At 35.2% G+C, this 26,959-nt stretch overlaps 2 protein-coding genes across 2 annotated transcripts in view; one reads left to right on the top strand and one right to left on the bottom strand.

Annotated features, from left to right (window-relative positions):
• RALGPS1 (Ral GEF with PH domain and SH3 binding motif 1) overlaps positions 1 to 26,959 on the top strand; it is a 137,683-nt gene that overhangs the window by 41,980 nt on the left and 68,744 nt on the right. The gene's annotated exons all lie outside the window — the stretch shown is intronic.
• ANGPTL2 (angiopoietin like 2) lies at positions 1,804 to 26,911 on the bottom strand. The gene is made up of 5 exons (XM_013955442.2): positions 26,411 to 26,911; positions 16,513 to 17,368; positions 4,527 to 4,720; positions 4,012 to 4,282; positions 1,804 to 3,486 (listed from the first exon to the last, which is right to left on the bottom strand). Exons 2-5 carry the CDS (start codon positions 17,318 to 17,320, stop codon positions 3,287 to 3,289), a joined length of 1,473 nt encoding a protein of 490 aa, XP_013810896.1. The 5' UTR covers positions 17,321 to 17,368; positions 26,411 to 26,911; the 3' UTR covers positions 1,804 to 3,286.

Raw genomic sequence — 26,959 nt, 5'->3', positions numbered from 1 at the left:
TGTTTTAATATATACATTTCTGCTCCAAACCCATGTTTCATAGTTGTTTACCTTCTCTTCAGAAAGAACTGTGACTTCAGTAATTGTGTGCATTTTTGCATCATTGGTACACTTATACTGAGTACTCAGACCTAGGCACACTGTGGTCTTGCTTGTATACATAGGGGACCTTGTTCATTTTCTGCTTCATTTCCTCTCTGTCCCCCACCCCCAGTTGGTGTGAATATATCAGATATCCTCAGTTCTTCTTTGTCAGCCAGCTGAGCCACAGCTTGTGTTGTGAACATCACTCTTTTGGCCAATGATAAAACAGCTCAACCTTTTTACTCCTCCATTTTCTAAAATATTCTGTCCTCCAATTTTTCTTTTCTTTTGTTAGTGAGTTTGTTAAATTTAAGTGTAGATATGTCAAGATTTCTTATTCTACCCACATTGCCCTTTCTTCAAACTTTCTGGTTCCTTCCTCAATTGTAAGGCTTTTGACACTGTCTTCTGTAACATCCTAATTGACAAACTGGTGAAGTATGGACTAAATAAGTGGACAGTGAGGTGGACTGAAAATTGGCTGAACTGCTGGGCTCAGAGGGTTGTGATCAGTGGCGTGAAGACCAGTTGGAGGGTGATCACTAGTGATGTACCCCAGGGATCGATACTGGGTCCAGTACTGTTTAACATCTTCATTAGTGACCTGAACCATGAGTGTATATTATGGAGATGTATCTGTAGCTGTATCTGTTGCTACAGAAAAGCAACTCTATCTTTTCTGATGATATGCCCCATCATTGAGATCTGCAGAATGAATACCTGAAGCTCTGTGCATTCCTTCACAAAGCCAAGCACTTCTAGGTGCAGAGGCTTTCAGGTATGAAGTGGCCCTTGGAAGAATATCTTCCATTTGCTGTCTTCATAAAGCTTCTGATAGTCACTTTCATGTAACCTGTGCATGTAGGGAGGTACTGTTTGTAGTTGACCTATGGTTTAAAAGTAAAAGTGGGCAAACACTCCACAGTAGTTACTTACCAGTGACAAGAAGTTCTTCCAAACTGCTGCATATATGGGTGATGCGTTACTTGGTTTTTTTGCCCCTGTATCTTAGGGTCTCTGTGGGTTGTGTGTTGAGAGAAGCTAAGTGGTATGTTTTGTGCTCTACCCATACATGCTTTGGTAGCACATTACAGAGGGAGCACTGGAAGACAGTGGAGTATGAACATAACCTAAGGCTAAAACATTTTTAGGAAGTCTTGGGTGTTTGCTCATAGACAAATAACACATTGAATATGCATACAACACATGCATTTTGAAGAGCTTCCTGGTAAGTGACTCTTCTAAAGTGGGCGTCAGTCCAATGTGTGTGTTCACTTCTGACAAAACTAGTGGTTGGTGTCAATGTCAATAGGCATTTTCTTATCTTAATGTTATAATCCTAATTGTTAGAACACTGTGGCGAGGCTGTGGAACCAATAGACACGTTCAATATTTCTTATCTAAACATTAAATACTCAGTTGTTTTCCAAAGTCCGGTGGATAAATCAGTTGAAGATGAATCTTGAATACTGTTTGAAAATTGTGGCTTTTAGTATGACCTACAAAAATTTCTTCCTCCTTGGGATGTCTGGAAATTCGGTATTGTTCTCAGTTGGGCATGGCTTTGCTTTTGATGTTGCAATTTTAGACCATAAATTTTACGCAGATTAATAATAATTGCATATCAGAGCTGATTTGAATTACAAGGCAGAGCTGTGTGAAATTAGGTAATTATCTGTTCTTTGCTCTAGGTAATTTGAACTGAAACAGGATGAAATCTAAATATGTCAAAATAACGTTGCTTTATTAAAGGAATGCAATGTTACAGGAATAATCTAATAATATATTAAAAACCCTACTTTCAGTTATATACAACACATGCTACATCAGACATCACTTTAATGCACATCATACATTTGTAAAGAAGTGATGAGGTAATAAGGGAAAAAGCGTGCATGAGTACACACACGCACACACACGTGTGCACACACACATACACACACACTCAAAATCTCACAGGCTTACTGAAAAATACATTGAACTGCCAGGGGCTTTTGCTTTCACTCATATATGCGTTCTCTAACTTACGGTTTTTGTGATAATTTCTATTTTGAAATGGGCATTACAAGAATCTGTTCTATGAACTGACCTCTGCAGAATATTAGAACTATCCTACTCAATATTTCATAGTTGTTACTGACCTCTAAATATAGATGAGTAAATCTGTTTAAGAAATTGACGAACAGTAATATGTTATAATTGTGAAATATGGTAAATATAATTGCTCTTGACTACAGATAACTTCTTTATATAATTTTCTTCTACTGGCTAAGGGGATTAAATAGATTATATACTGGTATCCATCATTTGCCTGCAAAGTTGGATAGTCCCTTTAATTTGTCTCCTGCCATTCTGACAACAGAGGCTACAAAGCAGGTAATGGCTGAAGTCAGGTACAAAATAATGTGACATTTGTTGTTTAGTATAACATGGTGGCTATACAACATGCTATAGCCATTGTACATCTGAGTCAATTTCCATATATAGGTAGCCAGTTCATTTTGGTATGAAAAATGACTCGAGTTTTTAATCTAAAATATTTGAATTAAAAGTGAATAGTAAATGATAGGAGCAGATGTATTAAAAGGCTCAAAGTGAAGGGGACAGTCTGAATTTATCATGACAATAATGATCTGAGTATATAACTTGAATTTGTGAGCAGATGGTGCTAACTTTATTAATGGCAGTTAACACAGATTAAATTAGAATAATCTCACCAATGTACATATACCAGCTACGTAGTTCAAAGGATATGATTTCCTGTGTCAAATGATTGCTAATAATAATAATAAAACTCTTGCTGTACAGTTTGTAATATTTCCTATATTTGAGAATATTTATACATATCATAACATACAAAAATATTTAAATGTTGTGGCAGTATTTTTGCCATCTAACTTAATTTACAGGGAATGAAAACCAGAAAGTTTATCTACAGTCCATCTCAACTGCGAGTTCTAAAAGGCTTAATACTTGCCTTTAGTACAAAGAAGCATTCTTAATGTTATGTCATTTCAGGTTTTTTTTTTTTTTTTTTCCTGGAATGATTCTTGAAAATACAATATACACGCCCTCATATCTTAGCAATAAATGTACAATATCTTACATACCTTGTTTCTGAAAAGATAATTTCAGATAATAACAATATAGCTTTACATGCTTCTTAAAAAGAACAGGAAAACAAACCAATAGAAGAAGAATTTCAATGGAATGTGTTGGGGTTAGGTCTTATCATCATAACAACTTTCTTTAGTGAATATGATCCCCCCCGGAATTCAGCCCAATAAACACCATCCTGATACCGACTGCGGTAGTGTCCTCCCCGATACCAGACTCCATTGAGATTTGAATGAGCGCATGCATTGTACCACCATCCTCCTTTCTGGTAATGAGCACAGTTACCTGCAAAAGAAAGTTCTGATTCAGTCCTGGGAGCAAATGAAAAATCTTTCAGCAAACAAACCAGCTAAGCACAAAACAATATTTTTGGTTGTGTGTTTTTTTTGGTTGTGTATTTAACACATAGATTTCATGTGGTAAAAGACAGGTGAATTTAGCCTTCTTTAGCCTTCTTAGGCCCCAGCTCTGTACTTAAGTTCTACAGATAGACTCATTACTGTTTTTCTCCCTCACTGGAATATTTATCACCCTAGGCCCAGTTTCAAAGTTTAGCATTACTGTCTCAACCCCCAGCAGTATATTTTAGACTCATGTATTAGTTCAAATATTAAATATTTCAGTGAGAATTTTTGTTTCAATAGTAGTTCTCGTAAGGTTTGAGAACATAAATTAGTTTGTGCTTTGCAAGTTACTAATTGTCAGCTCTCTAAAAACTTAATTATGATTTCATTTTAATTTTTTGTGTATGAGCATAAATTTTTCCTTTTACAAAAAAAAAAATCAAGGAGACAAAAAGGGGCCTCCTACCTGTATATACATCATGGTCCCGGTCCAGCGTGGTGAACTGTTTCCCATTGTGCCAAGTGAAAGAGTCTCCAGCATTGCCATTGTAGCGTCCCAATCTCAACTTGTAATATTCACTTTCTGGCTCCAGTCTGAAGCTAGCATACTCAGCAAATACTTTTCGACCTGACCAGTCTTCCATTGTTATGAGCAGTTTGTAGTTGCCTTGATTTGTTAACCAATAAATATTTTCTAAACCAAGCCAATATTCTCCATCTATATTACCAAATCCTTGCTGTAAAGGAAGAAAGAGAAGCGTGTTAATATTGTGTGTTTGTTTTATTGGTAAGTCCTAGTGCATTCTTAAATAGCAAACCAAAATAGCTTGTTTTATAAAGGCTTCCTCTTCTGGAAGGGTAAACGCACACATTTTCTTTTCAAGTGAACTATTGGCCAGACTCTAAAATCATCACCCTTTAAATTAAATTTACCAGTAATTTTTAGAGGTAGAAGATAGTAAACTGCTCACTTGTCCTAACCTTGTATGTCTCCCAGTTCCTGAAAAAGTTGACAGACCCATCCAGCCGTCTCTGAATGACTGTCCAGCCACCAGGGTCATGCCGTTGATCACACCAGACCTGCATAAGTCGATTTGTGTTTTCTGGTTTTACAAGATAGATGGAGCTTGTATCATGGCCATCTTCTAATGCCTGTAGACAGTCTCTCCAGGGCCCTGTGTCAAAACAGAAGGATTCTGCGGTCAGAGTAATTGAGCATATCTTTAATACAGGACAATATTTGATTTGCTACGGTTTTTTCTTAACTTTTTACAGTAGAGTTGCTTCTGCTGAGAACTGCATTTGTTTTTCATCTATTGAAGGTATAGTTTCCACTATGTCTGCAGTTTTAAACCTCAGATTAATTTGTTGTAACTTCCCCCCCCCCCCCAAGCATGTCACAGTTACCAGTAACTGATACAAGTGTGGGGGGGTGTTGTTTGGGGGAGGGGTTTGGGGGTTTTTTAAGGCAACTGAAGTGTAAGAACATTGATTATAAAGAAACTAAACATGAATTATTCCAAAGATAAATATTAATATTTTTCCTTTAGAAAACAAAATGATAAGTTTGACTTAGTTTCTTGGAGATTTTCAGCTTTTTAGATTTTCAAAATTGTCAATGGCAAGGATATTAATAATAATGGAATCAACCACATAAAATAATAATGTAGGCATTACTGTTGTCACTCTAATAAATGATAACAAGCTAAACACAAAATAAGAATTCAGATTTGTAATATGGAGTGCCCATTGTACAGTGAGGGAAATTTTAGGTAAAAATATTTTACATTTACAGAATTTACAAATAATCCTATTTCATTTGGGGGAAAGAGAACACAAGCTCATTTCTTGAGTTTCATGGAGTCCATAAAGAAGAGCCTAGTCTCTTTGAAAGTATTTTTCATGATTTTTGAAGAAATTTTCTCTGATGGGAAAGATAGTTACATTCCATGCTAATGAGTCTGAGAAATTTAGATATAAACAACTTGTCAGTCTGTATTGGTATCTGCATATAGACTCCTCCAGCTGCTTTGCTGCTATGCTCATATGTCTGCCAAACAGAAGAGGGAGTTAATGAGAATTCTCAAGGTCAGAGGCCCTTGATTTTTCCATGCTGAGGGAGGAACGCTTGTCAGATCTTCTCTATCAGGAGTCATACTAAAGTGTATCATTGCTATTAAGAATAACTTCTGTTTTAAATTATTTCTGTTCATCTATCCTTTTTCATAATTCACTGTCCAGCACTGGAAGTAGGGCTATCTCTGTACTCAGTAAATGAGTTAGTAATGAAAATAGTTCTGTAGCAAGAAGCTCATTTTTTGTTTTGAGGGGGTTTTTTTGTTTGTTTCTTTAAGTACTTAATCAAGAAGCCAGTGCACAGGGAAGTGATCCAAGTTTTTGGTCTGTGTCCATGCTGTGTTGTTCTTGTTTCCTTAGTTGTCTCATAGACTCATAGACTGTAAATAGACTGCTGCTTCTAAGACCCTTCTTCATTTCTGTTGTGGTTGTCTGCTCAGATTTCTGGCAACTTAGGTGTAGACACAGTATTCAGTGACATAGTTGCATGATTTATCATGATAGGTGGAAGGAGACAGACATAATCAATTCTGATAATTTAAATTGTTTTTGTTTATTTTACCACAATGTGTGTGCAGCATAACTTATTAAAAACAAAAAAGAACTTGTCAGTTCAGAGTCATCATGGAAGCAACTCCTAAAATAGTCAACTATAAGTCTTTCATCTTGTCTTCATAAAAATAAATACATAGCAATTTATAATTTAATATATGCAGCTTTTTAATCTTGCAGTTTATTTCTAGGCCACCTTGTAACAATGCTGTACTGCATGTGATTCTTTTCCATTAAAGTGCTTTAAGATTAACTATTATAAAAGCTTTAAAGCAGAGTTTGCAACTACTTTTCAGTGATGTTTTTTCAGGCATTAACCTTCCAAATCTTTGAGTAAGGCTTGCAGTCCGAGATGTGTCTGGTATCAGAAATGCAAGGGAATGTACTGAAGAACACTGGCCCCAGTACAGATCTCTGTAGGACTTACAAATTCACATACATCATGATGTATGTAAACCAGAAATATGTCTGCATAGACCCTGATGCTTTCAGAATTCTCTAAAAGTGATACAAAAGCAATATTACAAAAGCCAAGTTGATTCTTATCCAAAAATATAATTCATATTTGTTTGCTGCTTATTCTACTGTTCTTAGAATATTTTTTATCAGTTTTGTTTTTTAAAGCAGATTTTAGTAAGGTATTACACAGTAGTTACTAGTTGCATATTCAGATTAATTTAGAACTCTTTGGGAATGTGCACAAGTCTTCACAATTCATTAGTATTCACTTTCTTTATTTGTTCTGTAACCTCTTCTACCAATGTTTCAGTCTGAGATAGATCCTTCAGAGTGTCCTCCTTGCCAATAACAAAGGCAATATAGGAACCTCTGAAAACTTCTCTTCAGTGAATACATGTGTCAAAAATTAATTTAGATTTTCTATTGTTGACTTATTTTTTTCTGAGTGCATCTTTTATCTTTCCCTGTAGATTCTTAGTCAAATTTTCTGTTCTTGATGTGTTAGAAAACAGATTTATTATATTTTTAATGCCTTTTGCAAGTTGTTCCTGAGACTTTAGTGTGTCTTGACAGTTAATCTGACAGAGCATGTTCTTCTCCAGTATCCTCATTTGGACCGGACTTCGGTGCTTTGAATAATGTCTTCTTTCTTGTAATAGTGATTGCTTACCATGCTGCTTAACCATGACAAGATCTCCTGGTCCTCCCAAAGTCTTTTTGGATAGATGGATAGTTCTGAATTTCCATATTTCCAATAGTTCATATTTCCAATATGTCATCTTTAAATAGTTTCTGTGGTACCTGAAAACATTTTACCTTTTTTGTTAACACTTTTAGTTTATGCACTGGTGTTATGCACTGATTCTGTTATGATATTGCACTATTTTGTCTGTCTTCAGGTTTCCAGTAGTGTCAATAACTTTATTAAAGGCCCAACTGTCTAGTTCTCTTATCCAACAGCTACCTGTCTGCCTTTTGGGCATGAGTGGAAAAAAAGAATGAATAAATAAGAATTGGAAGTAAACAATTTGTGAACTGTTATGTTTGAAATCCTAAGTTCTTCTACTGGGAATCAAAACCAGCTGTTTTTAACATTTTCCTTTATTTTCAAAAAAATGAGTAGCAAAAACATTTTGACAAGATGCTATTCCTGTATGCCTTGCCTCCTTTAAATCTGGTACATGATTTTTTTGTTATTTGGAAACCACACTTTGGCTTATGAATATGGAGCAAATGTTCAGTTTACATTTAAATCTTCAATAAATCTATAATAGTAGATTTGGAAGGATACTTCAGACATGACAGAGAAATATTTCTAAATGAGTATCTTATTTTGGATTATAGTCACAACAGTGTTTTTGTTTTAAAGTAACACCTGAGTGTAGGGATAGGATCTAGTGTCATGGTACTGTAGAAAGTCATTACAGAAAGAGAGTCACTGCTCTGAAGGTCTTAAATTTTAAGTAACATGCACTAGCTTGCTTTATAAATACTCATGTAGAAAAAACATGCAGAAAAAATGAGAGCATTTTGTTTTGTAATACATAATATGTATAGAACTGTAAGATGGTTAAATTAATTTCTCATCAGTTCAGATGCCTTATATCAGTTTTTACTGAAATAAATGTGACAGCATGCAAGTTATATTATTGTTTCCTATGACACAATGTACAATTGTTGTCTTGTCTTACGTAAATTGCAGTTTGCCATTGAACTATGGAACTGTGCAGCTATTCGGATATTTCTTTATTAATTTTTCTTGTGAAAGATGCTGGGCCAGCAGTGACAGATGTTGCCGTTTTAGATTTAAAAAAATTGGGGAGCAATTATATTAACTTCCTCTGTAGTGTACCTACTGCTGTTAGGTGAAAAGGACAGTTCTCTTACTAGATCTGTCTGGTTCTTGGTGGTTTTTATAATTAAATGTAAATATGTTCTTTTCCTTCTGAAATTTTAGTGTGCTTTACAAACAAGGGTCTTATTATCTTCGCTTGAAAGAGTGGGAGGATCCTGACTTTCAAAGAAGTAGTCTTGATAAGATTACTTCTAGGGAGTCAAGCAGACCTTTGAGGAGTAGAGCTGTAGTACCTTTGTAATCTAGGAGCCTGTTCATTGGAGAAAAAGCACTTTTAACTACAAAAATAATTTTGGATGGATGCATAAGATAGAGACAGAATTGTGTAATGAACAGATCATGCATTATATTACATAAAGATCATAGTAATTTTTGATAACTGAGTGTCTGAGATCCACTGTATTGCTTTGTACTTGCACCCATCTTTGCCAGTGGGAGAGCAATGGGTCTTAGGATAAATTGAAGAACATGAAAAAGGTTCAGAAAATTGTGTCTGTAATACTGCTAACAAACCACATGATTACATTTCTTCAAGCCCTGTCTTTGTGCCTTGCATCTCCTTAATCCCTCTCTTCTGCAGTCATTAGTTCTGTTTGGATTGTATTCTTAAAAATTCTTCAGAATTCAGCATCTAGGAAAAATGCGCCAAATAAAATTATGTTGTGCATAGATTATTCAATATTTTAGATTTCTCATGTAGCACAAGGCTAGATTCTGATCTGAAATACCATAACAAGATTTCATGTTGGTATGCATTTTTTCTGTATTTAATGATACCTAGGAATTACGCAGTGAAGTCTTTTATATTGCAGTGCTTAATCCTTTTAAGCCTCCTAGACATTGGACTTGTTATTGTATCATTTTGGCAATATTTAAAGTTATATGTCTTGCACATAAAAGGGATTGTTTGGTCATTTGAAGGAAACAATTACTGAAAAAAAATACCTTGTAACACTAGAGCTCAAACAAGCAACGTTAAGGGGAGTGCTTGTGTCAAAGCACCTGTCACTGAAGCCTGGCTTCAAATTCATTCTGTTTATAAAGCACTTCTGGCATGAATTTAATGATTTCAGACCCATGTGATTTAGCTATTGTTGAAGGCTTAGTTAATAATGTAATAGGATAAATGAATATAGTTAACTGTTGTGTTGCAGTTAACTCCCAGCTAACAGTGAAAAGTAGATTCTGAAGACAGAATTTTTGTCCTTAAAACAAAAGTATGTTATATAAAACTGGTCAGAAAAGTTTCTCTAACTGTATTTCACTTCTTCACCATAACTTGAAAAATTAAGTTGTGCTAAACAGAAAATACTTTTTAAGATGTTCTAACATGTAGTGAAAAAAAACTAAAGAATGTGGAGCTGCATGACTTTACTGTACCCTCTCCTCTAAATTCCTGTCTTGCATTGGCTTGTATTCACGGCTGAGGAGTGTTCTTATGAATTAACGAGATTTATCTAATTCTACTTTACATTGATATTTTCACATTACATAACATTTTACTTTTTACTGATATGAGATGTCATATCTCAGGCTCTTACATATATCTTTCCTGCCTTTGGTAGGATTCAGTAATTGTAAATAGTGCTTCACAAGGCACTGGAAGCTTGGATTCATGTAATTTTTAATTATAACTTTAATTTAAAACCATTAATACAAATGAAAGGGAAATATGTGAAGTAACTTAAGAATAAAAGTCTCACTTTCTGTGCAGTTCATGCACATAATTAACTTAAATGTGGTTTAGTTTTTGACACTTATTGCCCCTTTCTTCCAGTGGGCTTCTTTACAGGTTATTGAAGTTTTTTAAAGGACATGACATTGATATAAGTTCAGATGCTTGTTATCCAAAAAGAGATCAGAATACTTAACATACCCTACAAATACAAATCACAATACTTTGTCCAATAGTTTTTATTGTCCTTTATTGTAGTCTTTGAGACATCTACGGTATTTGCGCCTTTATTTCATGTATCTTGATGGAAGCATTTCTTCAGCATGCTCTTCTTTTTTCAAGTTGTGATACAATCACTAATAAACTTAAAAGAAATGTTATACATGCCATCCATCTCTGCATTCATCTATTGTACTTATGCATGCTGACATTCCACTTGCAAAATTTTAGTTTCCCTTATACCCTCTAATTTTGTTGCATCTGTCATTTGATGGGTATTTTCTATATTCCTGGTATGTATTTACTGAAAACTTGTTTTGCTTTTCCTTCATAACAACCCTTCCACCCTCCTTTGCATGTTAAATAACCCTAATGATAAAAGCATCTTAGGTAGACAGAAATAAGGAATGTTAGTGGATTTGTTAGGAGAATAATTAATAAAAATATTACAATACATAGCTGTCAGTTTATTCACAGGAAATCTTAGATATTATGTTCCACTTGACAGTTCTAACCTGGAAAATACGTGTTCTGCTGTCCACAAATTTTTACTGTATGATAATAAAAGTTTGGTTTTGCTGATTATTTTATTGAATTACTAACTTCTATCTGGTTATCTGTTTGGGAGAAGAATACAGCAGATAAAGAATATACAGCAAGTTTTTGGAATTTGTTGGGGACAGCTTTTTGATTAATACATAAAATGGAGAAAGCAAATCCAGAACAGGATATACTAGATTTGAACCTAGTAAGTAGGGAAGAACTGATTGAAAACATGAAATGGAAAGCAGTGTAGGTGATCTTGACCATGAAATAATGGTGTCCACAATTCTTACAAAAGGAAAGTGAATAGAAAAGCAAAATGAAGCTGATGGACTTGAATAAAACAGAATTCAGCAAATTCAGAGAATGGGTAGAGAAGATTGTGTAGAAAACGAGTTCAATGGAGGAGTCTACAAGTTTCCTAAAGGCTCTATTAAGGACATTGTAATGGATTTTGCTAATGTGGAAGACTAGGGAGGATGGTAAGAAACCGACCTGGCTAAGTCATGAGCTTTTCAGTAGCTTTGAAAATGAAAGCTTAGACAAAGTAGAATCTGCGTCAAATTACTCGCTAATGTTCAAATATTAGCTCTGTCAAATTACTGGCTAATGTGTGCAGCGTGGACAAAATAAAACTAGTGAGAAAAGTGTTAAGTCTATGATCAAGAAGAAAGCATTGGTCTGCTGCTGAGTGAGGAAGGAGAGTTGCTGATGGATGAAACAGAGGAGGCATTTAATACTTCTTTTTGCTTCAGTTTTTATTTAATAGGTCAGCTATGATCAGATGGATAGCCAGGAGCACTGATACAGGTTGAGAACTCAAGAGACAGTACAGAAATGATTGGATAAAATCATATGTAGATTATTTTCAGTGGCTGGGCCTAAGGAGGGTTTTTCAAATTCATTCCAGACACCTGTGGAGAATTAGCTGAAGCAATTTTTGGAGCAGTACCTGTGGGAAGGGATTTTGTTTGAGATGTGCTTGGAGAATGGAAAATGTTGTGGATGATGAGGAAAAGGTATTAAATGTTCCTTGTCAAAAAAGAGGGGTGAGGGAAGGATAGCTTAATTTCAGTTCTTTCCTGGAACAAATCAAACTGTAGCAAACTAGAAGATAAGGAGAGAAATAAGTTTGTGTAGAACAAATGTGAAACTTCCTTTTCCGAGAGGTTGTATAGATAAGGGAGAATAGCAGATGTCTTGTCTTATCATAGAATCATTGATGTTGGAAGGAAGCTCTGGAGGTAATCTATTCCAACTAGTCTAACCCTCCTGCTCTTGATTGTTCGTTGAGGAAGGGACCTCTGGAGATCTAGTTCACTCCCCCACTCCGCCCCGCCCCACCGCTCGTGATTCTTATGGCTTTGACACTGTCATTTAGGAAAATATTACATTCAAAATACGTGCTAGATGAAACTACTGTTTGGTAAGTGATTAACTTTGTGAAAACTACATGTGGAGAGTAGTTACCCCTGAGGCAGTATCACACTAATTTACAGATCACAATCACAGATTACATATTTGTCTTGTGTCTGGTGCTATTCTGTATTTCCAGCAGCAGCTTCAACTATAGAATAAAGAGAATGATTACTTCATGCAGGTAACACTAAGCTGAGGTGCACTGCAAGCATGAGAGAAGCCATGATTATAATTAAAAATCATCTTAACCAGTTGAAGTGGTCAGGCAAAGGTATGGTATTATTTGATAGACACAGATTTTTCTCACAGAAGTCACAGTTGCACTGCTAAGGATGGAAAATAGCCAGATGAGCACCACTTCTTCAGGCAAGGATCTGGGGGTTCTAGTGGTGTGCAAGTTGATCATGAGTCAATGTTTTACACTGCAAAAAAGGCAAATACTATATGAAGATGTATCAACAGGAGTCCTGTGCACATGAAGTAATTTTTCTGTTCCACTGTGCAATGATGGACAAAACAGCTATCGCTGTTTGTCCAGTTTGGGCACTCAGCAGCTCATGGAGGATGTGGACCAATTGATGAGATTTCAGAAGAGTGCAACAGGAATGGTGATATGTCTTAAAAGAACAGTTGAAGGATATTTTATTTACAGAAGTTGAATGGAAATTTAATGTAGAAGAGGAAGGAATAAACTGTTCTCCACATCTGCTATCCATAGGATGAGTAGTTACAGCAGGAGAGTTTAGATAATTCATCAGGGAAAAACAATCTGACAGGCTGCTGAGACCCTACCTAGCCAGTTTGTAAATCTCCATCACTGAGGGTATATAAAAATGCATTGGACATATCTGTCAGGAACAAGCAGGTGATTTTTGCTTTGTGGGAAGTGACAAATGGCATCTTCAGATTCCATTCAGCCCAACTTTCTATTATTGTAATATTCTTCTCTACTTTCCCCTTCATATTTCTATTGTGTATTTAATGAAAGTCCATCTTTTGGTTTCGTTATGGCTAATACATCTAAAAGAGCATTTAACAGAATTTTGGAGTACTATGAGGGGACTGATAAGAATCTTACATGAAAGAAAGAAAAATAGAGCATCTGTCACCAGCAGTGGAATGCCTTATCAGAGAAGATTGGACTAAGCTTGAACCTACTTTGAGATCTGAGCCAAAATTTAATTATTAAAGAGGCTGTCCTGTAGTGTATTGCTCATAAAAAATTGTAATAGATGTGATTTTTCTCATGATTTTTTTACATAGAAAATTAAAATCATGATATTTTTGGCTAAGGTCTTGCATTTCACGATGTAAGCTTAGGCCAATTCATCTTTGGCAATATTGTGAAACGTGTGCTTTGTAACGAAGTGTGTTGGAGGCTGTGTTTTAAACTGAAACACCTGTTCACACTTTTTTTGTTGTTGGCCTTTCCAAGGAGAAATAAACCTGTGTTTAATTTGACAGTTACAGTATTTGGTAATCCTAAAGAGTGTGACAATGCCATTTGGAAGATGTTGCAAATACCCTGATAAATATGCTGTGTGCAGCTTATGTGACTAATTCTATTTCAGTTCTTGATTTCAGATGCCTATGGGGACCCTCTCTTTCTTTTTGAAGCGAGTACATGTTGCCTACACACTGAAAAACAGACTACTTTTGTATTCTTAAATTTAAACCAATAATAGGCGAACTATTTTTGGAAATATATGGAACTAAAGGTGAATCTGGATTCTTTATCTACTGTTTTCTAATCATCTAGTTCAACTAAACTCTAATGTGATTATAAATGCCTGCAGTCTGGTTTATGGCAGAACTCTTAAGACACTAATGAGCACCATATAACGTCCCTTACTATGCCACCACTTGTTTCCATTTGGTCTTGTATTAGCCAGAGTGAAAGTGCCCTGTGCAAAGTACAGAGCAGATATAGATTCCTTTCTAGAGCTATACAATGCAAAAATTATCATATGCTAGATCAATAATCTTGTAATAATTTCATAAATGTTTACACAAAAGGTGTCAGATCTCTGCAGACATCATGAATTATAGTAGTTCAGTCTTAGCCACAGGTAAATAAAATTTGGGTGGTTGTTGAGTAGTGAGGATTTTCTGTGGCTCATTCTTCTCATACATCTGGTATAGACTGTAGTTTTCTGTTGGTGAAGTAACGGGAAAAGTCTCTGCGGCTTGCATGTTTAAATCAGACATTCAGAATGCATTTTCTTGTTTTCTTTCTTTGTTTTTACTACAAGAGGTATATTAAAAATAGGTTGATCTGAATATGCTATGAGACTCTTAATTCAGAACTGTTAAGACACAAGCATTGATGTAGGCTATCTTGTATGGAACATTGTTGGGTTTTACTGTGGTTTTGTTTGATTGGATAATCTTGGCCTGTTTACTGTTTTTCCTTAGCTTGGGGTAAGGCTGCTGAGATGTGTTTTATCTTTATATATTTAAAAAATATATCAGAAATACCTAGGACTCAAACTGTTTTCCTTTTTATTTGCTATTAATATAAAGAAAACTGACTGCATAACCATAGTCATAAAAATTATCTCATTAGTAAAATTGCAGCATCTCAAAATAACTCTGACTAAAAATTAAGAACCTAAAAGGTTGAGAGCAAAAGTGAACATAGCCTCTTCCTATTTTGAGAAAGAATGAAGGACCAGAGGTTCAGGGACTGAACAGAAATAAGGATTTATCCACATTAAGAACAAATAAAATATTGTTTTTTGAATTATACTACTGTCAGTTTTATTCACTCTAGGGCTAAGAACATGTTTTAGCTAGAGCTAAGGCTTATGTGACAGTTCTAAACTATTCAGATCAGTAGTTAATAACAAAAACTGAAGCATCCATAAAATCACTATTTGAACTGAACCTATCACAGAATGGCTGAGGTTGGAAGGGACCTCTGGAGATCATCTAAGTCCAACCCCCCTGTTCAAGCAGGGTCACCTAGAGCACGTTGCACAGGATCACGTCCAGGCAGGTTTTGAATATCTCCAGAGAAAGAGACTCCACAACCTCTCTGGGCAACCTGTTCCAGTGCTCTGTCACCCTCACAGTAAAATTGCCCTTTATATTCTCGAGGAAGAAGCACAGTAGGGCAGAAGAGTCCCATTTGCTTTACTGAGAGTTTTTCTATTGATTTTAATTAACTTTGAATCTATTCTCAAATGGTGCACTGTCTCTAGAGCTAATTATGGCCATTCACATGCATCTGAATACCAAATGTGACTTACAATTTGGATTGAAGTCTGAAAATCATGATTAACTCTCCTAATTCAATTTAATTGCTCACAAACTCTTCCATCATCTTGCTCAGCTACTCATATTTTCCTTTTCCTATCTCCTCCCCCGCAAAAAGCTTTGGAAACAAGTCAAATTAGTAATATTACCCTAAAGTCACGAAAGCCAGGATGTAACAAGCTGAAATTTAATGCATATTCCATAGTTTAGAATACCAATCTGTGAACTCTGTCCAAATTATAGTGTGCTAAAAGACATTTGTTTAAATATTCTAGACAGTCCTCAGTTACATTTATACTTTGTCTTAGGATGTCAATTTCTGAGGTATCCTATCATACATTAACAGTTTTTTTGGTTTTTAATACTTGATTTGTACCAGTGACAAATTTGGAACCAGTGTAACCAGTGTTATGGTTTCCATAAAACTTTGCTTTTCACAAGAAAGAACCTTAAAATGGACTACTGCAGTAGCTGAAACCTATAATAACCTTAACTGAGGATAATATGGCAGTAACACAATGTCTGAAGAACTTCTGAATCACTGTAATGAACTCTTTTACAGTTGAAAGAAGAGAATTAGAACCTTTTGGCAAACAGTGTTAAAGTACTTAAACATGCACTAGCAGCCACAAGTCCAGTGGCCTGGAAAAGCACAGGTCCAGTTATGCTGCTGCATTATGGTGTTAAGCTCTCCCATTGGAAGGGCTTTTGCAATTTTAATAGTTGATTCAGTTGGCTCAATATACACAAAGACCTCAGGCTTAAGTGAAGTTCAGTCAGTTCAAACTCATTTGTTTGCATTTATTTTGCTAAATAAATAAATTCTATCTGCATTTTTGATATAATAATTACACTGTTATTCACTGCATATTAGCATAAATTAGTGTAGACATGCCAATAAAATTACTTACCAGATGGCTTATCAGTTGAAGTTGGAATGCTAGTAACTGCAGGCATGGTTGGTAAGGTAGGTGGCAGAACCTTTAAGTTCTGATCACTCTGAATCTCATTAGTAGATATCTGGTTAATAATGCGATTGTAAGTAGGAGGCTGGTATACTTTGTTTGGTGGCTGTGGAGTCTGTGGCAATGGCTTTATGGATGGCATTCTTTGACAGTGTTCTTCCAGTTGGGCTATTATTATTGACTGATTATTGGCAATTGACATCAAATGTTGGTATTTGTGCTCTAAGTCTTTGTATTTGTTTGCAAGCTGCAACATATCTGCAGTTTGGTTCAAAATCTTATTCTCAAGTTGGGAAAGTTCTAAGGCGTTGTCCCGTTTTCGGATAATTTCATGTAGTAGCTGCATATAGAGTTGTGTGACACGAGAGTTCATATTTCTGCTTTCTTTTCGTAAAAGTTTAACCTCATTAACAATCCCACCATCCACCTCTACCAATTGCTGAAGAGTTTCTATTTGTCTCTTTTGTTTAAGAAGTTCATTGTTAAGTAATTGTAGTTCTTGTTTATTTACCCTGTTTTCAAGTAGAACCTCGGGTTCCTTCGAATTAACACAAATGGCACCTGTCACTCTCTGTTGAGGTACAATAAAGGTGTAAGTGCACTTGTCCTGTGTGTCACTGGAACGCTTATACCTGTTGGTGTAAATGAATTCTTGCTCTGTTTCCTCATCATTGCTTTCAAATTCCTGTGTTTTGCTTGCAGCAGTTCCCAGAACAGCTATTAACATTAAACAGATGAATCTTGCTGTCGTCATGTTCCTTTATTTCTGGACAAATTTTCTTCTACAAAGAACTTTTAAAATCTGTTTTAAAATAAATTTAACAGTAAGTAACAAATAGGAAATCAGTTACAACTTGTAACTGGTGAATCTGTTCTAAAGCTTACAAAATAATATTACATAGTAATTAATATATATGTGAATAAATGAGACACTTTTCTTGTCCAGCAGGATTAGTTGTATCATTCTATGACCAGAACTGTAGTTAGTAGTTTCTGGCTTATCTAAAGCCGGCCAAAAACCACAAGAAATTAAGTAATAAATAGCAGGACTTGAAAAAAACTTTCTTCCAGTCAAATACCACAGAAGTTTCCAACATTGGTGCTTTCATTTAAATACAAATTACATTTTCATTTCTTAAAATTACAAAGATAACCTTTAAATGTGAACAAAATGTTACTAAATCTGTGCTGTTGAAAGTTCTGAAAGTATTTAATCACTGTTTTGCAGTATTTTATAACTGTGTGTAGTAAAAGATCTGTACATTGCAGGAGGTATGGCTTGTATGAAACAAAACAATTTTACTTTGGTCAGCAGTCTTGAACATTACAGTAATTTTTTTTTTGAAGGAGGGGGGGTGCTCTTTGGTCCTTAATTATTATAAATTAAAAACTCTACTGCCCAAATATCATGGACAGTGAAATCTGTTGTTTTTCCAGACTAGGAGAACTAATAACTGAAATATTTATTGTGACTCTCCCTGGAAACATTCCATTCTCTTTACACTCACCCTAATCACTTCACTTAATGGCCTGTCATTGGGGAAGGGGAAACACAAGCAGATGTGTCTGGGGAACAAAGAAAATCCCCCACCTGTTAAAATAGGCTACTAGTGTTTATTGACATCCTGCAACAGTACCGTTTTCGTGAAATTAGTTTAATTTAGTCCTCAGAGCATCTTCATATTTGAGGTGTAAATTTGACTTATTTTTTAAGTTTGCAATGACCTCAATACCAGTAGTTTATAGGCAACGATCTTCTAGGAAACGTGAGCTCAGCATTGGCGCTACTGCCATGATTGTCCTTGTCAGAGAACACTTTCTAGTCAGCTGCATAAACAGCACTTAGATATATGTCTAATAACTTTGTTGTTGAATTTTAATATGCATTTGTATATAACTTAGTTTTTAAAAAATATACAGTGTGGAGCCTGTTCAGCGTATAAAGCCTGTTTGGGTGTTCTTTTAAACCTAGGTGATATTATCATCATATTTTGTTATGCTTGTAAAACATTTGACATGGAATCACTGTTCAGAGTTTAAATAACTGTCACCTTACTGCTTGGTCATATTCAGTACAATGAAATTTTTTTAATGACATGAAATGATCATTCTAAAGCTGTTGAGAAACTGGAGTGAGTCCAGCTGAGGGCCACCAGCATGGCTAGGGGCTGGCAGACATGATGTATGAGGAGAGGCTTGAAGAGCTGGATTTGTTTAGCCTCCAGAAGAGGTGAAAGGGAGATCTTATTGCTGTCTTCAGCTACTTAATGGGTGTTCATAGAGAAGATGGAGATTCTTCTCCGGAGTGCACAGTGAAAGTACAAGGGTCAATGGGTGCAAATTGCCTCAAGGAAAATTCATTTGGGATGTTAGAAAAAAAGAATATCACAATGAGGAGGGGGGCCAAGGACTGAAACAGGTCATCCAGAGAGGCTGTGGAATCTCCATTCCTGGAAATATGCAAACTTTTGACTTAAGGCCTGAGCAACCTGATCCAATATTGAAGTTAGCCTTGCTTTGTAAGAAAGACATTGGACCAAATGATCTGATGAGGTTCCTTCCAATCTGAATTATTCCATGATTCTCTGATTCTAGGCAGCGGCTGACTTTTAAGTGAAATTTTTAAAGAGTTTCAAGATAAGCTGGATATACATGCTTAAGTAATTATTCATAGTGAGTAGAGGTATGGTTGTCAGTCAGTCACATTTTTCTGTTGTTTTGAAATAAACCATAGAAGTGCCGCAGCTGTTTCTGTAAATGTTTCAAACAAAAGTGAGCAGGACTGATCCTTCTGAATGCTTTCAGAAGTGTTTTTATGCCTCAGTTTCTTAGGCAGTTTGGAATAAACTCATTTTCATTTTGCAAATAGAAAGGGATTGTGCTTTATAGAACTTGGCGAGATCTTGAAAACTTGTCAGATACAAATTTGGAGTTTGACATGGCTGCAGCAAATAAAGCAAAGTTATTTGGAATCCTGGAAAATAGGGAACATAAATTAAATTCACCCCAGACAGCTTTAACTTGCATAATCAGCATTTGCACAGCAGGTCACACTTGGAGGCCCTGGCAGTTTTCCAGAGCTCATATTTCTACACAGATGAACTGTTCTTGCAAATATCTCTGGCATAGTGGGTGTAAAATGGATTTTATTTCAGTATTTTAATTGAAATACTTTTCTTCGCCTCAAAAACTGCCTTTATGGTGACCACTGAAAGGAAACTAGATTTTTCCTCAGAGTTCACTTTCGTCCTTGTTGCAGCATCTCATGTCTTTAATTGAGCACAGGATTTGGGGTGAACATTCTTTTTCCAGGCTGAAGAATTACAGCGCAATATATAACAGTTTGATTTTATCCAATATTTTTTAAGGAATTGTTAAATAAAAAATGGAAAAAAGTTCATCACCCTCATCTTAATATGTCTATTTAACATCCTTCAAAATGCAGGAAGTAAACCATCAGTGAAGGATATCACCATGACTAGACCATGTTGAAATGCTCTTTCTCTCATGACCTCTTGTCTGCCTGTAACCTATCCTAGGGTGGTGTTTCTATAAGAAAAAACATTGGAAGCAAAGGTACATTGGTGAGATAAGAATGTTCCACATACAAATAGCAACAAGAGCCATACTGTCTTCAGATGCCCTTCCTCCTCCAGAGTCTAATTTGTGAAGTGATCTCTTTTCTACCATTTATTGTCTGTACTTGTTCAGTATAAATAAATAATTCAGAATGGGGACTATTTGTTGCATATTGTGACTGTCCACAGAAGATAAATGGCATTTCTTCTATTCTGTAGTTGGATGAAATTAACTTTTATAACCAACATGCATGTTTGAACAACTCTTTTGCATAATTAATCTTTCAAGGAGAGAAAGAAAAAGTTGCTGGGGGAAGTGGGGAAGGAAGCCATAGAGACACATTTAAGGAAGGCTAAGATTCTTTAATACTTTTGAATATCTTGCTGTTCTATTTTAAGTAGGAGAGCATCAAATTCTTAAGACATAAGGTTTCTTTCCCATGAGAGAGAAGGAGGATCTTATTTATTAGGTCTCTCGCACACTTAGCTTTCAGTTTTCTTCTGATGCACTTGTGCCAAGTATTTGCTCATATTTTGTCCTTAAATAGTGCTGCTTCTTGCTGATCACTCATTTCTTCTTGTTTCTCCATCTTTGCCCCCTTCCCACCCCTCCAGCTCTTCTGTGTTGGACTGGGAGGAAGCTGTATTACTTTGGCCATGTTTGTCCTCAGTGCAGAATTCCACTTAAGTATCTGTAGATTTTTCAACTCCAACCTTTCCTTTGCCTACCTTTATATAACATAACTATATGCTTGCAGGTTGCTGCAACTTTTCTTAATTACTGGAAGTACAGCATGTCACTCTTATGCACACTGACAAACTTCTCCAACAAACAAGCATCCCAAAAAATAGCAGCAGTGCAAGAATCACACTTAAAAAGAGGATATAAGTGTGAGTTTAATTAAATATCAAATAGAACTTCTAATTAGAAGTATTAAAGTTTGAAGTAGTTTCTGTGTTTAGGTTCTAGTTGTTCAAGGCTTGTGTATATTTAAAAGGATTTTTCATGGGAGCTGAGCTGGTACAGTTATATTGCTAAGCTCCCCCTAGGTCATAAGCCACTAAAACCAAGGTTATTTCATTTTGTATAAATTTACACTACTTGGTAGTATATTGTACCTTGTTCATGCAAAAGAATTTTTTTTGTTTATCTTTTGCCAGTATAACTGCATCCATGTGAAGATTTTTGGCAACATTGCTCTGTGGATTATAACTGTATTATTTTTCATACTCCTAGTCAACATAAGTGCTTTGGTAAAATTTCAGGTTGTAGACCTGACCTGTAGACCTATCTATGTGTATGACTAGAAGTAGGTAATAATGAGTTGGTTTGCTCCTTCACTGATTGGTCAACTGAGGATGTTCCCATCATCTGGTGAAAAAAGAGGAAATAAACTTTCTAAAGGGATATCAGATGTTTCAGAGTCTGACTGTATTTTCCTGTCCCTTAAATGGAAAAAGCAAATAAAATCTGTCTTTGACTTTTGCTTAGAATTACTTTACCATCCTGAACTCTAGAGCACTTATACAGGACTTTTGTTCTGTCAAAAAATATTGCCTTTAGATTGTTACAATATCTTAAAACTTACAGGTAATGTTTCAACAAGATTTGAAATTTTATCATCATATTTTATCATCTGAAATTATATAGATGATTCACCTATAATTTGTCTCTGTTATGATCTTGAGATGGTGAAGTTAAGAAATATTTCTATGTGCAAAATATTACTGCTGGACTTATGTTCAGAGGTTTTTTGGGTTTTGGGTTTTTTTGATCGGCTTATCTTAAGAAGAAACATTAAAGGTGGCAATGTCAGTAGTTTGGGGTTTTTTAAGCTACTCATAACAGAATATACACTTCATTGTGGATATTCCAACATATATACCTTTTTTCCAATATTTGTTGATTCTGTTACCATTCTTCAGAAGACCTCATATTTACAAAATTGACAGGCACACATTTGTATTTAACTATTTTTTTCAGGTTTCATGAAATATTTTACATATCCATGGAATTTTTGTGTGCAAATAAGAATGAAGGTACATCTCCATCAGCTGAAAAATATGACTTGTAATAACATACTAGTGTATCATTAAGTTTCTTTGAAAATGCCACTAGTAGCTCTTCAGTGCTATGGTTATTTTTTGTTGGATGAAATTTTTTAGTAACATAATTGAGACATTTGCCATATTACATTGGAAAGAAAGGTGTTCACAAAAGCTTTGATATATACTGTCATCACTGTTGCACTTAGATCTAAAGGGATTTTGCAATGTCATATTTTTAAACCTTTGAGATATTGATATTTAGTCTCTGCAAGATTGTACTCTGTTCTATCTACAGTTTACATTTTCAGTGTTCTACAAAAAAAGAGCTGAGACCATAGGAACATCACTGGATGGTGGCTAAGCAATGGACTTTATTATGCTTTATTTTGGTTTACAAATCACTTCAAGGAGGAAAGATTTTGACATTTAAGGAAGAAATCACCAGTGCTGTAGCACTGCAGAGAAATACAAAAGGAAAATAGTGAGCTGTGTAGATCTTGTGTGGAAAAATGTAACCATGACAAAAATATATAAAAAGAATTGTCTGGATTTCATAGTAAAATACAAGTTTTTATATCTTAAATTTCATTGGCATGGGATACTCCTACAGACAGGGAACATAAAAGAAGCCAGTAGGTAAATGCAGTAGAACTGCTTATTGCTGCTCTTGTTTTTCTATATGTATAGTAAACTGTTATTAAGCTAGAGGACTGTAGGTATGAAAGCTCATGCATTGAGCTATATAAATGCAGCTTTTGTACAAATGATATGTGAAACTATATCTACCCTTAGAGACTGCTTTACAGAGAAAGCAATTTTCCATGCTAAAACCAAGATGTTACACAAGGGGATTTCTAGGGACTTCAGTGACTATTTGAGTTGCAGTCTAGTTAACTGTACTGCAGAGAGAGCCTAATTAAGAAAAACTGCTCTACCAATTTGGTTTGAGGAGCTAATACTTCAAAATCAGCTATATGATGAAGATAGCAATTCTCATAAAAAATGTTAAAATAGATTTTAAGTGGTTTGTATGATGCAGCTTAGGAACTGAGGAGGCGTTTTTAGTCTCTGTTAGGCTCCAGGTTATGATAATCATTATAAAACAGGATGAAGGAAGTGATTATACTTAAAGCAGGAGTGCTCAGTAAACTGTCAAAATACAGTGAGTTAAATGGGAAATCCTATTTTATCTGTTGAGATAACAACTACTGTTCTTAAAACAAATTGCTACCCTTTTCTATCACTGTCACTCAGACTCCCCAAAAGGCGCTTATAGTGTTACACCTTTAAGAGAACTAATTCCAGACAGTTTTGGTTTATTTGGTTTATTATTTATTACTTCATTCTATCTTGTGTATGTAGTTTTATTTATATGTCACATTTTCATCTTTTTGGTAATAGGTGATTTTCTTTTCATTGAAGAGTGGACAGGCAAGGTCCAACACTCACAATTTATTCCCATCCTCATTATTTGTTTAGTGAAGATTTCCTGTAAATTTTCCAAATCTTTCTTCTTAAGAAAGAACAAGTATCAAACTAAATGTGACTAAATGATCAAATAAACCAGTTTATCTTTTCATGCCTAATTACTGTAAGAGCTAACATGCCTTGAGGCGCCTTTTGTGAACGTGCCTTCTTTTATATATGTAAATGCTTGGGGAAGCTGCACAAAAGGTACCATAGCATGTAAGGTGCATAGGAAAAGCCAGCCCATCAAATGACTGCTAGTCTCACCATATTAACTATGACCTACACAAAACAACTGATTAACCCACTGAAACAGATTTTGTCACAGACTGATTTAGTGTATCAAAATAAACTCATCTATATATACAGTACCACTGTTTTTTTCTTTTAAAGCAAAGCAATTATACAGGGAAATGAGAGAAAATATTAGTGTGCAAAAAGTGGGTGTATCATGTTTGTTGAATATAGGTTTTTCCACCTATCTGAACATTTTAAAAGGCTCTAGATTATCAGTTTAATTATTAAAATATGTGCATTCAACTCTACATTTAGACTTGCATGCACACTTATTGATTCAGATCTTCACGGTGTTTCTTTAATACACTTTTGCCTATGATATTGAAAAGGGGGCTTTTAGATTAGTTAGTGCACAGTTGTACATTTTAATTGGATTGTAAAAGCAGATGGAGCGAAGGTGTTGAAAATGTAAAATCCTGCTATAAAAGATCAGAGGAGGTTTTTTTGTTTTGTTTTGGGGGTTTTTTTTGTAGATAAACATTGTTTTACCTCTGCAGAGTCTTTTGATAGTCAGTGTTTGTGGACTTACAGTTAGCTGGCGTGTTCCGGGCACTAGGCCAGTAATTTGATCTGGATTTCACAACACCATTGTGATAAGGAAGATATGCATGAATTTTCTGAAGCTGCTTGCTTTCTTATTGCCTGCTTCTTTTCTCAAAACATTCACTCAACTCTTCTTCCTCCCCCTCCCAAATGTTCTCTTGCATAGAATTATGTTAATCCATCCTCACAACTTTTCATTGTAGCCTTCATAGGTAATGTGATTTGTTAATTTTTGCTGTCTTTCTGAGGGGAGGGACTTAAATTGATTTGGATTTTTTTAGAATTAACTCGTGTAGCTGGCATTAGGTGAAAGGTACTGTTGCTAAATTGAGCATTCTTATTTTGGGGGGGTTGGTAAGAGGAAACAGCAATTCACAGTGAAAATACTGCACAGTAGTAAGCATGCCACAAGTATTAGGAAAACCTTTAAAGTTTTGCTTAAAATTTTAAATAGGAGATGAGGAAGGACTGACACGTAGCATGCAGTTTCAGTTAAGAAAAGGTGATGTAAAGGCAAGTTGAAAAGCTTAACTCCAAGCTTATGAGATGGAGTGATTTTTGCATTTTTGCCACTATTTACTTGATTCCATTGTAAGCAGTGCGACACCTTTGACAGACAACAAATTAATTTCTTCATATACTGTTATTATAATGCATTCCATACTCTGCTTTTTCTGTCCATTTCAAATTGTTGTAGAATCTAACTTCAAACACTACTTCATCCTTCTTAAAAGTAAAGATTTTGTTTTACTGAGGGGAATGGATGACGAATGAAACCTTTCAGAATGAGGGTATCTTAACTAGTTCTTGGAGAACTTTTGTTTTGAAATGGTACCAAGTGCTGCAAGAAACTTCAAAGGATTACGTATCCTTTAGTGCAGTGTATCTTTCTTTTTCAAGTTTTTGGCAAAATAATGTAGCTTTTTTGTTACAAGAAGTACCAGTTTTCTTTCTGGATTATCAAGAATTTTAGTAACATTGTTAGTGGATTGTTCTTTATGCTTTACTAAAGTTCTGTCATAGACTGGGAACGTAATTAATGAAAGAGAGCACTGCTTTTGCTATTACTTCCCTTAACAGCGGCCTCACCTTATTTTCGCTTAATCCAATCACTACCAAAAAGTGTTTGTTCTCTGTTTGTGTGTGTGTGCATATGCACACACACACTTAGTACATAATAGCCTTTAAACATAGGTCTCACATTTTAATAAATGTGAATCATTTTGCTCAAGAAAAATTGTAGTTAGATCATAAAGTAAATATTTTGTGCTTACATAAAGATATTCATATAAAGGTACTCATAAATGCTGTGGGGTTTTTTTAAATGAAAGTTTTGCAAAAATTTTCAAACGTTTGTTTTATAGAACCTGTTAAAGTTCCAGGAATTTTTATATCTCCTTGATCAGACATGAATGTAAGAAAGACTGAATGGAGATAATTTTTAATACAGGTAGTCCTTTTGAAATGTTATTATAGAAATTAGTATGTCATAGAAAGTTTGTTGAAAGGCATATAATATTCATATGCATTTGCCATCAGTTTAAGGAAGCATGAAGCCCAAAGTTACATGCAGAATTAAATAAGATAAAATAAATTTCATATTCTTGAAAATAATGGCAAGAAGTCTTTTTACTGTGTGACATCATAAAATGTCTCAACTATTTTAACAACTGTATTTTAATATGTTTTTTAAAAAAAGAAAAACAGACTTGCTGCATATATTAGGGAGCAGTAACAGCTTTGAAAAGCTTACATTCACTCTTTTTGCATTTTATGACATCTCCCTTGCAAGAAAACGTATTTGTTATCCAAAGGCTGGCTTTGCAAACCAGTCAGTTTTTGGACCCTGGACATAGAAAAACATCTGTATGTTTTAAATGCAATCAGCTGTACTACGGCAGCATTCTTACCCTTTGTCTCCTTCTTTCTTCAGTCCTTAGTGTGCTTTCATCAAAGGTTAACTGAACAGCTCGTCCATAGGAGTTGTGACATCTCACTTTGTTGATTGTATCAGAAGTGTCTCTCTTCAGTGAATGCGACCTAAAATCTACAGCTGAAAAGCTCTGTATGATGTACTGTAATTAGAAAAGTAAATAACTAGATGTTCTACAAAATTATTTCCTTTCTTTTTTTCTCTTTTTCTTTTTAAGACTTTTCACAGCTTGGCTACTTAGTCTAAGCCACACGTCCCCACAGTGTAAGTGTGGAGGTACAGTAAGACTTTTCTTTTAGTGAAAGAGGAGACCTCAGCATTCCAGTTCTAAAGTTTTGAATCCATCGTTTCATGCAAGGCTAAAGCAGCCTTATTTGAACTTCAGTTCCTTTGTGGTAGACTTACATCCTGGTAGGGGAGGGGGGGGGAAAAAAGCAAGCATGCAACAAGCTGACAAGTTCTGGTTGGATAAGCTTCTTTCCCCCTCCCACAAGTACAAGGGATCCACCAGCAAAAGACACGCTCG

The sequence above is a fragment of the Apteryx mantelli genome, chromosome 21 (genome assembly GCF_036417845.1).
Source record: "Apteryx mantelli isolate bAptMan1 chromosome 21, bAptMan1.hap1, whole genome shotgun sequence".
NCBI classification, from domain to species: Eukaryota; Metazoa; Chordata; class Aves; order Apterygiformes; family Apterygidae; genus Apteryx; species Apteryx mantelli.
Note: the sequence above shows the minus strand (reverse complement) of the source record. Positions and strands in the feature narration are given on the sequence as shown.